The sequence below is a fragment of the Sitophilus oryzae genome, unplaced genomic scaffold (assembly GCF_002938485.1).
Source record: "Sitophilus oryzae breed Bouriz unplaced genomic scaffold, Soryzae_2.0 scaffold_1576_pilon_pilon, whole genome shotgun sequence".
Lineage (NCBI taxonomy): Eukaryota > Metazoa > Arthropoda > Insecta > Coleoptera > Curculionidae > Sitophilus > Sitophilus oryzae.
In genome coordinates, this window is record NW_022146254.1 from 8,395,180 (window position 1) to 8,410,877 (window position 15,698).

The 15,698-nt window shown below is 31.3% G+C and overlaps 1 protein-coding gene and 2 long non-coding RNA genes across 4 annotated transcripts in view; all 3 read right to left on the reverse strand.

Moving 5' to 3' along the window:
• The window catches only part of LOC115879260 (integrin beta-nu-like), a 96,957-nt gene extending 81,837 nt beyond the window's left edge, over positions 1 to 15,120 (reverse strand). The window contains exons 1-3 of one of the 2 annotated variants that reach the window (XM_030895972.1): positions 14,874 to 15,120; positions 14,524 to 14,695; positions 5,306 to 5,437 (exon numbers count right to left, since the gene is read on the reverse strand). In XM_030895972.1, coding sequence (XP_030751832.1) covers positions 5,306 to 5,437; positions 14,524 to 14,695; positions 14,874 to 15,050 — 481 coding nt within the window. In that variant the 5' untranslated portion in view covers positions 15,051 to 15,120. The remainder of the gene's footprint in view (positions 1 to 5,305; positions 5,438 to 14,523; positions 14,696 to 14,873) is intronic. The other variant, XM_030895973.1, reaches the window with a different exon arrangement.
• Positions 1,963 to 3,659, reverse strand: LOC115879263. Its single transcript, XR_004049685.1, has 3 exons — positions 2,907 to 3,659; positions 2,448 to 2,619; positions 1,963 to 2,383 (listed from the first exon to the last, which is right to left on the reverse strand). It is a non-coding gene; the product is annotated as an uncharacterized LOC115879263 (long non-coding RNA).
• LOC115879262 lies at positions 11,833 to 13,084 on the reverse strand. Its single transcript, XR_004049684.1, has 4 exons — positions 12,847 to 13,084; positions 12,693 to 12,774; positions 12,377 to 12,499; positions 11,833 to 12,306 (listed from the first exon to the last, which is right to left on the reverse strand). It is a non-coding gene; the product is annotated as an uncharacterized LOC115879262 (long non-coding RNA).
• Positions 15,121 to 15,698: the final 578 nt, after the last annotated feature.

Consider the following 15,698-nt stretch of genomic DNA (forward strand, 5'->3'; position numbering starts at 1 on the left):
CCGCGGTTTGGCGCGTTGCAGTGTGCGTACTCACAAGGGAAATAATTTTGCATTCGAGTCTTTTCAGTTGGCTTTTTGACTAGGAACTAGTGATACGTATCACTGGTAGAATTGTATTTTTAAAGGTAAATTAGGCAAATCGCTTTTCATAAAGAAATATGATATTTTTTTTAGTCTTCCCTCACTAGAGACAGATGGACGAAATGCCTTTCTATCAAAGATTTAATATAATTGAGGGGTGTAGAGGCAAAACCGGCAATCTCCACTTTTTAACAAAAGTGACAATCTCCAATTTTTAAATTCTAATTACCTAAATATATAAAAAAGATCAGGGTTTTTTCACCACATAACTAATATACACATCAGAATAAATAAGAATTATCAAAAGAATTAGTAATTTGTCTCTTATGAAAAAATATGATGAGTAGAGATACCCGGTGTTTTGCTTCTAAAACCCTCAATTGAGGAGTGCGTAAAATGTTTCCTTTATATTTTGTAATGCTGAAAAAAATTATCTTGTTTTTTATTAAATCTGGAAAAAGATGGTAAAATTCTCCAAACTTCTTTCTTTTTTTCTTAATCGTATGAGTCCAAACTTTTCCTCACCCCCTCTTCCTCTTCCTCTGTTAGAAGAGCACAAAAAATACGCATTCGTCCGTATTTGAACTCATTGCTTTAAAAACTAAACTACAGTAAGTAAAAAACACTTCGACTATAACTAAATAGCGTTGCCGCGTTTCAAAAGCGCGCTATAGTGGGCGCAGTTCCTTCGCAGCCGGAAAAAAATCTCTTCCCAGCGCCGCGCCGCGCAGCGGTCTAGTGGGCGACAACCTTTTATAGTCGAAGTGTTTTTTACTTACTGTAGTTTAGTTTTTAAAGCAATGAGTTCAAGTACGGACGAAAGCGTATTTTTTGTGCTCTTCTAACAGAGGAAGAGGAAGAGGGGGCGAGGAAAAGTTTGGACTCATACGAATAACAAAAAAGGAAAGAAGTTTGGAGAATTTTACCATCTTTTTCCAGATTTAATAAAAGACAAGATCATTTTTTTCACTATTACAAAATATAAAGGAAACATTTTACGCACCCCTCAATTGAGGGTTTTAGAAGCAAAACACCGAGTATCTCTACTCATCATATTTTTTCAGAAGAGACAAATTACTAATACTTTTGCTAATTCTTATTTACTCTGATGTGTATATTAGTTATGTGGTGAAAAAAACCCTGATCTTTTTTATATATTTAGGTAATTAGAATTTAAAAATTGGAGATTGTCACTTTTTTTAAAAAGTGGAGATTGCCGGTTTTGCCTCTACACCCCTCAATTATATTAAATCTTTGATAGAACGGCATTTCGTCCATCTGTCTCTAGTGAGGGAAGACTTAAAAAAATATCATATTCCTTTATGAAAATCGATTTGCCTAATTTACCTTTAAAAATACAATTCTACCATTGATACGTATCACTAGTTCCTAGTCAAAAAGCCAACTGAAAAGACTCGAATGCAAAATTATTTCCCATGTGAGTACGCACACTGCAACGCGCCAAAACGCGGGAGACGGAAAAAAGTTGCTAGAGAAGTCTCCCGACTTCTTGACGGAAATCCCGCGGCGCGCTTCTGCGCTGCGCGCTCTGATGTGCGTTGGTCCATTTAAATACATGGCAAGCAGACAAAAGAAATTTCCACATGGCGCCGCGCCGCGTCGCGCTGCGGTCTAGTGGGCGACAACCTTTAGATCCGTTTGTCAGATAATACTTAAGCACTATAGGGACAGACAAAACCTAATTTACCGTATCTAAATATTTTGACTAGAATTTCTCTCCTAATATTAATAACCCTATTATGTAATTTATAAAATATTAATTATTAAGAATTAATAAACATTTTTGTGTTTGAAATGAAGTAGTTAGTTTTTTCAAATAAAATATTATCTACTATACAAAAGAAAATTTACGTAGTTGAAAACAGATGAAAAATATAGTTGTGTGTGATAAACAAACGTTTTATCAAAAAATGAGGAGGTAATTCACTAAGGTACATAGGAAGAAGTACTAATTTAGAAAAATCACATGTTGTAGTAAATACTTTTATTTTATCAAATACAAAATAAACGTGCTGGTGTATATATCTTAGCGTGAGGGAACTAATTTACCACCTACATTAGAAAAGTTTTTTACTAAACCAAAAAAGGGAATTTGCTAGGGTAGATAAGCACACATGCGTACTTAGAGAAAGTTCTTATGTAGATTCAGGGTTTATGGTTATCCTTCAGCAACTTCTAAGCGTAGGAGCTTCCACCGTCATGCTGGTTTTTCCTTTCCGATACTTATTGTTGACAAAATATATGTAGGCCAGTAATTGCATTACAATGTTAGCTCTAGCGCCTAAAAAATCAAATACAAAATTATTAAATCTCGGATACTTCTATTACTTTATAGATAATATTACCTGAAGAAATATCATCTGTCAACTCGTTTAGTAGTTTTTTTATTGCGTTGTCTTTAGAAAAGTTGCCATGACTTGCATATTCTATTTGAATAAATTCATTGCATGATCAGGGAAGGAAATAATTTTCCACGTGGAAATAATTTACTATTATAATATTATTATACAGCGTTATCTGAAAATTTTATTCGAGTTATTTCAGGGATGATTTTATCTAAAAAAACATGAAAATTTCTGTATGGGCGACTATTGATAATATTATGATTGGTGTATAAATAAATAAATGATTGATTTACTTCTTATGTTTATAAATGTTCTTATGATTAGAACTATTGATATGTTCTATAAACCTGCCTTTAAATTTACCAAAAGATAGAATTCAGGAATTTTGCATTTATCGTTTTATGTTGCATTAGTCTTAATATTATAATAATTATCTGAATAAAATTGGAAATTACTTACTCACAAAATCTTTCATGATTTCTTCGAGGTCTCACTCAATCAATAATCTTGCTTTTCTTCCATTATTACTTAATAACACATTTGACACAGTAAAATCAAAGTCTATATACTTTTTAATATAGACTGGTTGTTTCTATATATTGTAATATATATAATTTGGTAAAACAATCGAATTTCTTCACAACACAAATTAAACGTTTAAGATGCGAACGCTGCGATGGTTAGATGGAAATAAATGACGTAATGCCTAAAATCTTATCTCTAACTAATATATAGTCTCCATTATTCCGTATCATTATCTGGGGTAGCTAAGAACCTTGTCTAATTTGTCTACAAGTTTTTTGATTGTTTTAAACAAAATAATGTCTTACTTTAATAAAACATTGTGTTGAAACACAAACGGTATAAAATAAATTTGAGTCAAATAAAAAAGTTTTCTGTCAGGTCAACATAAAAAGGACAATAGTATTAAACAACACTTGTTTTAAAAGTAATTAGGTCCTATTTCGTTAAACTACACTATTAAAATTTATAATCATAAACAAACGATTTATGTGTTTTTAATAATTAGTAAGTTGTATAATCTAATTCCAATAAAGTTTAATTTGAGCGAGTAAATATTGTGTCAGAAGAAAAAAATGATTCTCGTGCATAATGTATCTAGAAAATTTCACTACTGCTTTATCTGAATCCAGAAAAATACACATATAATTCAATAAATTACTCATCAGATAATAAATCTTATCTAATTACGCCAAGTTATTTTTTTCTGTGCTCAAAAAAACGACAATTTAAATTTATTCATTCATTCGTCAAAAAATTAAATAAAATTTATAAGGCGTTACTTCTCACAAAATTCAGTTTTTTAGTATTTGGAGCAATTATTATTAATCAACGTAAACAGTCAAGTAATGTAGTTTGAATATTGGGATCATATTAATTGATTCTCTTTAACAAAAAATATTTAAAGAATTTTTTTTTTAATTTTTAATGAAATAAGCGAACTATATATCGACAATATTAGTATTTGTACTCTTTGAAAATTTGATACATCTTTAAAAATAATCTAAAATGTCAATATTCCATGGGCAAAGTGATAAATGAGGTCTAAATTATAAGAAAATTAATTTTCGACGAAAACTTGAAGAAATAGGTAAAAAATGGTATAATACAATTTGATAGACATTTAAATTGTGCATATGATTCTCGTAAAATATACAGGGTGTTTACCATTTAAATTAAACAGGTTATTGCCGTTTAAAGCTAGTAATTATTTAATATATATATTTTTTAGACACTCTATATAAGGTAGTATTTTGTTTATTATTGCAACACAAAATCTGATCAATAAATAAACAAACTTCAGTAAATATTTAGTATTAAAGACTTCGATACCCTTGGCGAAATAAAGCCTTAAAGATTTTACTGCACTTTCATATAATTGAAAATATTTTAAAAACGGTAACGTTTAAGTGTGATAAACCTCAATCAAATTTACCTTTATTTCAATCGTAGAATCTAAAAATAGAATAATATACAGGGTATTCCATTTAAAAAAATACAACTATAATATTTTTTACTTATTTGTGACACTCTGTATCTTGTAAAAATATTTTTAATTTGTAGCTCTAATAGTCCTCCAACGAACCCAAATCTTACAAATTGTAAAAATCTAATCGTTTAGCTACAATACTCCGTGTCTTATGTGGTGAACAACCCTGTATGTTTTTCATATTTTTCATTAACTACATATTATTAAAAATGGAGTGGACAAAAGGAACTTTGACTGAATTAAGAAAATGCGACATTTGACATTTACGTTAATGATCAATTAAAGATCTATCGCCTCGCAGACCAGATCGGCGGGAATACAATAACAGGCTCGAGCAGAGAGACAGATCGTTTAAAAATACCTCTCGTGTGTGCCCACCTATTTAGGTAAGAAGCAATAACTTGCTGGGCTTTAGCTGAAACCTATGTATTTTAAAATCGATAAAAATATTTTATGGTTTAAAGTGTTAAACATCTTTGAATAATCCAAGAGTACCAGTAGACAAATGTAAATGAAACTCTTTAAAAACGATGTCAGGTTTGGCTTGGAAACGAATTTTAGGGCTCAAACGCACTGACGTCGCAGTGTCGCGTCGCAGCGATTAGCATTTGATTCAATGTTATTAGGAAACGCAGTTGCGACCAGTAATAACATTGAATCAAATGCTGGTTGCTGTGACCTGGCCGTCATGTCAGTGCGTTTGAGCCCTTAATGTAATTATAAGATGACTATCATCGAATCATGTCATTTCTAAATCGACTTGATGCCGGGAATATAAACAATGCGCCGTTTTTTTATCATACGCTAGGTATATATAAAAAATTTTAATTTTATTAAATTAACTTACTCAATTCATCTCCTAAACTCTTAAGGGTCTCTATATGGTGTCTCATGGAATAACTTAAATCAGCCAAATAGTATAGTTCCAAAGGGTAGTTTCTTGCTGCTTGATATGTAAAACTTATATTTACTGGTTCTTCTAAAATATTTAAATTTGTTTAAAATTGTATGCTATTCAAGCCTAGTTTAATTAAAATATCTTAATTAAATACTTAGGAATTACTATAATAGGTACATTATATCATATCTTTATTTTTTATGTTTTATGAAATACTAGCTGACTCGCCTAATTTTGTACCGCCTAACAGTGAAGTGAGATGATGAAGTAAGTTTTTTGTGAGAACTGCATACAAGAAATTCTTTCCATAATAAGTCGCCAATCAAAACTCAGTACATATTATTTATTGCTAGTGCAGATTCATATGGGACTTTGAGAACCGATTTTAGATACTATAAGCTGAACTTTTAATAAAAATAGCTCAAATGTACCTAAAAGTTCATATAAAATAAACCAGAGAGATAAATGATATACGCTTTTTTGACCAACAGTAATAAAATATATCTATTAATTCTTATACGACAGAAATATACATGGTTAAGTTAGGTTGCTGAGGTTTGGGATTGCGATACCCCTGTTACTGTTGTACCAAACCTTTCTCTCATTCTTTCTTTGCGTTAAAGCACTTCCAGCTCTTTGCAAAGTTCCCGATGTTGCTGATATTGGCTTCTGCTGCTTCCTCTAGTCCTTCAAAAAAAACTTTTTTAAGCCCTAAAGCTTTAAAGCGTCGGTATTCCAGTGCCGGACAGTGGCACAGCAGGTGCTCTATGGTTTCTTCTTCCTCTCTGCATTCTCTGCAGTAGTCGTCGTTGGAAATTTTCCATCTCACGAGGTTTACCCCCGTGGGACAATTTCCAGTGACGACACCTACAATTATGCGTACTAGGTTCTTTTTGTGCTCTTGTAGTTGTTTTTGCTATCTACCACTGGCCATACTCTTCGAGCTGTAGCGCAGTCCTCACGGTGTTCCCACGTCTTTTGCTGCTTGGCCTTGATAGCAGTTCCTATAGCTTTCTTCAGTGTGTTGATCGTCACAAGGGGTAGATCATCTGCCACGGCTTCTCCCCTGGCCCTCTCTTTGGCGAGTCTGTCTGCTTCCTGATTGCCCACCACATTGCTGTGGCCTGGCACCCATCACAGAGTAGCCCCGCCCTGACGCAGCCAAGACAGTGCTTCTCGGCATTCCATCACAGTTTTCGATCTCACTGATTGCATGGTGATGCTTCTTAAAGCGCCCAAGCTGTCAGAGTATATCACGATTTCCCCTATTGGTCTATCAGCAATTTTCTCTCGTATACAACTAGCCGCTTCCTTTATGGCGTAAACCTCTGCTTGTAGAACATTACAGCCATCCGATAGCCTTAAAGATTGTCGGATGTCTAGTTCCTCTCAGAAGATGCCTATACCTGTGCCTCCTGAAGTTGCGGAAGCATCTGTGTAGACTGTTATCTCTTGAGTGTTTATTACACGGTTGCTTTCCCATTTTTCTCTTGTCGGGATGCAAATCCTTATATTTTCTCGAAAATCATGTTTGGTGAGCATATAGTCTGTTTTCTGGTCGAGCATATGTGGACACGTATTCGCCATGATTTTCCCTCTCACTGGCAATATCCTCGAGTGACCGTAGTTGGTCGGCCAGATCCTTCACGAGCCAGTCGATTGATTGCAAGTCCAGAATGGCTTCTAGCGCAGCTTGCGCTATATTGTTTCTTGCTCCAGTTGTACATAGAGCTGCTAATCGCTGTAATATACATGGTAGTCCGAACTATATTCGGAGAACTTGGACAGCTATTCTACCGATAAAATTAGGTAAAAAAGTTAATATAAAGTTATGTCCTAAAATGCTTTGTTTCAGAAATACAGAGTGTAGAACTTCCATTTTTCTTTCGTTTTCTTTTCTCAATGATTTCTGAACAAACATCATATTTGAATGAAAATTGGTGTCTGTATATTTTTGGATATGAGAAATTCGATTTTAATAACGTATGATCGAAGAAAAACGGCGTCTAGTTGGCGATTGATGAACTTTATATAATTATATATAATTACTTTTCCCATATAAATTTATATCACAGATAACATATAATCCAGATGGCCATTGCTTACGGAACAGCATGTTTTCGATGAGACAGTTCCCTATTAATGACACAGAGGGCGCCTATAGCCAAATCTAATAATATTTTTAAAACGAACGAATTTGGAGCTACACCACGGCCACGCGATGTGAAGCGACGTAGCCGGTTGTTCACATTTATAAGCAAATTCCCGGTCAAATCCAGGGAAAATGTATATTCGGACTTTAATACTAGACAATTGGATATGAAAATACTAGTCGCAGTGGATGTTTGAAAGTCAGAATTTCTAGATGCATATACATATATGCTATTTATAGCCATGAAATTTATAATTTAGATTTTATTTTTATTATTTGTCTCTTAATATTCATTAGCTGAAAATAAGGGTAAAGGTTATCTATATAGTAATAAATAAAATTTGGCACATAGGTTCCTTAAGTGATGTAAATGAGCACTAAGAAGGGATTTTTTGAAAATTCGACCGCTAAGGGGGTGAAATTAGGGATGAAAAGCTGCATAAAAATTTGTTAAAATCTGGTTTAAGAGTATGAAATTTTTCACGAGTGCTCCTTGACTGACGTAATTGAACACTAAGGGGCAATTTTTGGAAATTCGCTCGTTAAGGGGGTGATATGGGGGGTACTTTTGTATACAAAAAAAAGCATGTCCTAGGACTACGAAATTTTGCACAGAGGTGCCTTAAGTAGCGTAACTTAACAGTTCGATTATACAAAGCGATTTTAGGAAATTCTTCTACTAAGGGGTGAAACTGGGGGTGAAATTTTGTATACTTTTTTAAAATTAGTCCGAGGAGTTTGAAATTTGGAAATTGTTAATTAAGTGACGAAAGTGAGTACTCAGAAACGAATTTTGGACATTCATCCCCTAAGAAATAAGGGATGAAAATTGGTATAAAAATTTGTCAAAATCGGTTTTAGAAGTATGAAATTCTGCGTAGACGTTCCTTATGTAACTTAATTTAGCACTAAGAGGCAATTTTAGGAAATTTTCCCTCTAAGGGGGTGAAATGAAGGGTGAACGTTCTGAAAAAAAATCTGTCCTAGAAGTATGAAAATTTGCACAGAGGTTCATCAAGTGATGAAAGTTATACTCAGAAGCGAATTTTGGGCATTCATCCCTTAAGAAATAAGGGATGAAAATATGTACAAAAATTTGTTAAAATCGGTTTTAGAAGTATAAAATTGTTCGCAGACGTTCCTTATATAAGGTAATTTAGCACTAAGAAGCAATTTTTCGAAATTTTCCCTCTAAGGGGGTGAAATGAGGGGTGAACTTTCTGAAAAAAATCTGTCCTAGAAGTATGAAAATTTGCACAGAGGTTCCTCAAGTGATGAAAGTGAGTACTCAGAAGCGAATTTTAGGCATTCGCCCCATAAGAATTAAGGGATGAAAATTTGTACAAAAATTCATTAAAATCGGTTTTGGAAGTATGAAATTTTGCGCAGACGTTCCTTATGTAACGTAATTTAGCACTCAGGAATAATTTTTGGAAATTCGCCCTCTAACGGGGTGAAATAAGGTGTGGACGTTCTGAAAAAAAAATTGCTTGTTATTGCTAAATTACGTTACATAAGGAACAAACAGAATTTCATACTTCTAAACCCGATTTTAACAAATGTTTGTACAAATTTTCATCCCTTATTTCACTCTCTTAGGAGATGAATGTCCAAAATCCACCTGTACAAAATTCCACACTCGTAGGACTGTTAGTTTTAACTTTCTATTGTTAATCTAAGGTTTTAACTAACAATTTATTAAAGTGCAACTATATAAAAATTATACAGGGTGGCGCCTCTCATACGACTCGGAGGCTCCAAGGAGAACGACCAGTTCGTATTGAAATGAAATTTTGTGAGCATATGTAAGTTAATTCTGCGCACGTTTTAAAAATATAGAGAGTTCTACAGGGTGTCCCCAAAAAAAGTTACACATCAAATTTGTGTTTTTTATAACAGAATACCCCCTTTATTAATTAATTTTTAGATTCTAAGAGAAAATAAAGGTGTGTTTTATTAGGGAAGTATATGACTGAAATGTAAGGTTTTAGACTTACTTAAGATTTTGAAGAACAATTTTTAAATTTCAAGAAAAACTACCTAAATTGGAATTTACTCTATTGCACTTTAAATCAAATTAAAATCTGATCCATAAAGTTATACAGGGTGGGGCAAAATTAATGCTGAACATTGGTATAACCTGTATAACTCCTTTAATACCCACCCTGTATAACTCCTTTAGTTTAATTGAATCACCCAGAATATTATTCCGATATTCAATGGGAAATTCATGTCACTTCCAAATACTATTAAGGTTGCCGGCCTACCCCTCAAACAAAGATTTTCCTAGATATATTCATTTCTATGATTTAGTGTGAATAGATCTTTATTATTTGATAAAATCTAGGGTGGCTGTGATATGTCTGACGTTACTTCAACATAGCTGTCAAATTAGTTCAACTTTAGCAACTAGTTATCATTTTGTGTCAGTTCGTCAGTTGAAACAAAAAAAATCTAAGAAATTTTCCGAAAATAGAAACTTATCCTACATCAGAGAGAATTGATATGATTCTCTTAGTTAGCTCCTGATTTTATCTAGTCTGGGCTTTTTTATTTGATTAACATATATCAAATAAAAAAGCCCAGACTAGACAGTGTTAACAAAACTCGACCAAACCAAACTATTGTCTGAAACTGCATTTTTTTACTTACTAAATATGAATTTTACTTTGTTTTGTTGATATAATTTATAACAGTTTATATTCACTGATTCATTTATAATTTGTATCCACTTAATATTACTTGATTTATCCATCGTAAACTTTAGATATAGAAATATAACGATGGACAACTCTTAATGTGTTAAATTATACCCTACGATCGAAAAAAAAACGGCGTCCGATTGGTTTGGAAATGACGATCGATGACATTCCCCATATAATTTTACATATCAAATGACAGCGATCTTCATTTCATAGCCATCGCTGACGCCGTTCTTTTTTCGATCATACGGTATATGGTAAAAGCCATCCATCACCATTTCTAAGGTAACTTAACGCCGTATTTTTACATACAAAATGTGCAAAAAAATTCTATATAAATGAACTCACAATTTTCTATCCACTTTGTACATAAATTAGGACGCATGAAACTTAAACACATGTACACCTGATTTCCGAGAAATCTCACAATTGTAAAATTGACACTTATTACCAGACATTTTAATAATAATTATCACTAATCGCACAGTTGTAATCAAAGACAGTCAAAGGTATATAATATATTACCATCACAGATTACCATATATTACCCGGCTTTTAAAATATCCATTAAAAACAAAAACCAGTAACGACATATCTAAATCTTCTATCTTTGTCGCATATGGTTCGTTCCTGTATTATTCTGTGATAAGGGAAGGAATAGAGATTTTCTGTGATAAGTGGTAAAGCTAGGTTTTCATATGTACAAATTTGGCAAACGTTCCAGGAAATTCGGTCATATTTTTATTATAAAATTATTTATCATACACAAATTTATTGTAAAAAAAAACTTTTGAACGTATATTCAAATTTGAAACGTTTCAATTAATAAATAACGTAAATCACTTTTAAATTAAATTTAAGAAAAAAAATCAAAATTAATAAAACGTAAATCACTTATGAACAAATCATTATTTTAATTTCAAATTTATATTTAAGTTATATTACAAGTTATTTACTGTTGTCTTATACAGAGTATATCAAGACAAATGCGAAACTTTAAGGGGTGTATTCTTTGTTATTTGCCAACATTTTTAAAATAAACTGAAGAGGTTGAAAAAATGGATAGATTTGTATATTTAGAACGTTTTTATGACTTGCAATTTTTCCATAAAATTCATTATTTGAGGTTAAAAAAAAATGTAAATTATTATGTATTGGGACCAAAAAAATATTTTAGCAAAGAAGCTGTTCGCCTTAAAAACAGTTTTATTTTCTACTACTGTAAAATATTTTTACAAACGACATATAAGGATAATTGATTGACAAACATGTTTTAAGCTACCCTTCCTAAATCTTCCTTAAAATAAAAAGATTAACAGATGGGAATACATATTATACCGCATGATCGAAAAAAAACGGCGTCCAGTTGGCTGGGAAATGGCAATCGATGACATTTCCCATATAAATTTTACATTTAAAATGACAGCGATCTTTATTTCATAGCCATCGCTGACGCCGTTTTTTCTGATATATGGTATATCAAATAAAGTATTATTAGAAAAGCTCACTAGATTGTTTTCTAGTAAAAAAGACCTTATTTTGTCACAACAGGTGACATTTTTTTGTTTTAAATCAAGTAGGTTTTAAAAAAACTACAATAGGTAAAAAAGTTTCTAAACAAATAGAATATCCAAATTAATTTATTTCCAATGACAATAATGTGTAAGTTTGTAATTAAAGTTAGTTAATAAGAATAATAGGTGTAGTATATTTCAACATCATTCACTGGTTTTAAAAACATCAAAAAATATGCATGTGTTTTCATAGTATAAATATGAATTGTTCCTTACGTTAGTTCTTATTGATATAAAAGCAAAAAAGTATAAAAATTAAAAGCTGCAATTTTATTAAAAATATGTTATTCTAACACATATTTTTTTAACTGTAATGTTCTAAATTGATCAAAATATAAATGTTATTTTTTTCCTAGGAAAAATAAAACTTCATAACTTAATTTTCATAAATAAATTTATTTCTATTAAATTTTATAGAGCAATTTGTATTACAGTTTTATTTCACATATTTTGTAATACTGCTTCGGTGCAGTGCCCCATTGCTATCTGTGAGTTCATTTAAATTATGACGACATTACTGATCTAGAAGATAAAAATGTACCTAAGTACCTTAATATTATAATCAAAAATGGCTAATTTTGTAAATGATTACCTATAATGGTTAGATGAGTTATGAATGTAAACTTCTTTACGTTGGTTTCTTGAAGTTAGGTGATATTAATTATCTTCGCATCATCATGGGCTCTAATCAACTGTAGAGTATTCGTCAATCAACCTGAAATATGTAATATTATTTACTTTATATTTACGAAAAATTACCATTTTCTTTTTATGAAAATTTTGAGTTTAAATTTAAATGTGATTAGAATAAATATACATCAGTATTTAACATTTTATCATAGGTAATATTCTATATATTACCTGTGATTTTATGCTAAAATGTTTAGTTTTGTGAAAATATTACTTACCTATAATATTTAAACGAGTTCCTGAATGTACAATTTGTTTATCACGATGTCAACTTCTAAATCTTGTATTGGTTGTCTAAAACTGTTTGATTTTGCTTAGTTATATTGTATCATATATTTTATTAAACAAACTCAAAATAATGTTTATAATTACCTTCATCAGCCTTCATATCATTAAAGTTATTATTATCACTTATCATTATCAGTCATTATGTAGTTATTTGTTCATTTGTTGCTCTGTTTGTTGTTGTTTGTTTTCAAAGATCATTTTTGAGGTTAATGTCATATGAAACTTTTCGTAATTAGGCAACTGGTAAATGACGTGTGACGATAAATTAATAAAATAATAATGAACGTATTAAGTTAAATATTTATATATTAATTTAACATATCTATTTCAGGTAATACCCTATTTCATGTATATAAATTACATAATTTTTAATTTGGTATACCTTTAATTTTATATATTCATAATGAATTGAAATATATTTCGATATAACGTTTGGCAACCACGCAACTGAAGTGCAAGCGACATCTGTGCAAGAGAAGCAAAACCTCCCAAAAAAGTGAGAAAAGATATCTAAAAATTTCAGATTATTCAAATGTCACTCCAATATTTTTCCAAATTGGAGTGAAATTAGGGTGACAATTTTTAACACGTAAGGAGCCATCTGGATTATGTGTTATCTGTGATTTATATATAAAATGTCAGCGATTTTCATTTCATACCCATCGTTGATGCCGTTTTTTTTTCGATCTTACTTATTGGGGACGCCACCTATACAATATATTTTTTAACCATTTTGAAGAGTAATAACTTTCTGTTCGTACCCGTACTACACTATTTTGTAAAAAAATACATTTTCGCAATATTTTACGTAAAAAAGTTCTCTTGGTAAAATTCGCTCCCAGTAATAGTTCAAAATATTTGGAATCACAATAGTCAATAGTTCAACATTGGCAAAAATTAAGCATGTTGATTAGTAATTAGTAATTAGATTGAAATATAAATTTGAATTTTTTTTGTGCCAAAGTATCAATAGAAACTGTTTTACCATGATTTTTTCTAGAAAAATTGATGATTCATTAAAAAAATAAAAAGTTCTTACTTAAATTTATCATTCCACTCAAATACCTATAAACATAATGTTATTGTTGTGAATAATGACATGCATTGACTATTTCCATTCCAAATAGCTTGAGAACAGTTGCTCGTATCGATTTTTACCGTAATGTCTTTTTTGCTTAAAAATTACGTAAATGTATATTTTTTACTCCACAGTTTTATACAGGTGCGGGCGAAAAGTTATTACTCTTCAAAACAGTTAAAAAAACATGTAGGTGGTGCCCCCTTCAGATAGGAGTCATAATGACGTCGAAATCTAGTTTGTCATGCCACAAAAACACCCAGGCACTAAGTTAAAAAATATAAAATATAATTAAATAATATAAATCTAAATATCGAATATATAGTTCAGAAATTATTTGGAAAAACCCGAAATAAAAATGAAAGTTCTACACCCTGTATCTCCGAAACGAAGCATTTGAGGATATGCATTTATAGGAAGTTTTTAACGTATTTTTATCTGCAGAATATGCTGCTAAAGTTTCCCGAATACAATTCGGACCACCCTGTATATTGGATCCAGGAAAGTGTTTCATAAAATATAGTTCTCTACAAATCTTCTAATATAATTATACCAAAAAATGCATTTCTTCATTTTAACTTGCATTCGTTTACATTATAAAGTGGATTATTGATTGCATTTTCATGCCACTTGATTACTTCTTATAATACAGTTTTAAAACCTATGTTATCTGCCATGCTTACCTTTCCTTAAAAACACGTTAATTTTTCGTGGTGTAATCTGTGCATCACTGTCGTCATTAGAGTCTTCTGCATTAAAGTTCTGCATTTGAGTTTCGTTTTTATTAAATTCGATATAAAATACATTGCATTCTCTTGTTAAACTGTCGGCCAAATCACACTTGGCGCCTTTAAACTAAAACAATTTTTATTATTTTTATTACCAGTGTATAAACGTATAGATTATGAATAAAAATAGCACACATTAGCGTTTTTTCTTAATAAAAAGTGGGCATTATCATAAAGGGAGATGCATTAAGTTTCACACCAACATAAATAAATTATATAAATATTAATCCATAATTTATATTTACCGTTGGGTCATAACACCAATTACAACAAGCATGGGCTCTAATACAACTGGAACACTCAGTTTGCTTCCGACATAGAAACTTATGGTCTGCATCGCATATTTTTTTACCGGCACCATGTTCAAACAAACATAAAAATACAATAAATATTTTACAAATTAAGGTGTTCATCGTCGTCATAATTATAACGCTCACACTACAACCGTAACCGTAATCTATAACACTTTTGATCTTATCAGTTAGAAAAATATTGTTATCTAAATACTGATATACAGGTTTCCCGCTTTCTAAGATAAATAAAACATCATGAATACTTGATGGGAAAAAGCTATTCTAAAAGTTCTTTAATATGTCTTCTAATATTACCTACCTTAAATGTCAGGAGTGAAGTTCATAAGAGTGAAAAGTGAAGTTCATAAGTTTCAAAAAGCACACGTATCGGTATTTTTTCTTAAAACTTTGACTGATTACGAAAAGTATATTAAATATAATACAGGGTGACAATTTTAAAACGAACATTATTTAATATCACCTCTACCCTCTACCGATGATAGTATGAAAAATTGGCGAAATACGTCAATTTACATATCAAGGGGGACAATTTTTGAGGCATTTGTTGTCGTGTTACTTTCAACCCTTTGACACCCAGAGCACCTACCCCTAAAATTTTAAATGGCAACCCCTATTTCTTTTACCATTTTTGTGTTCCTTATAAAATTCTCAAAAAATAATGCAGTTTATGTAGAATTCTATAAGAAACTCAAAAATGGCAAAAGAAACGTTGCTATTTAAAATTTTAGGGCTAGGTGCCCTGGGGGTCAAGGGGTT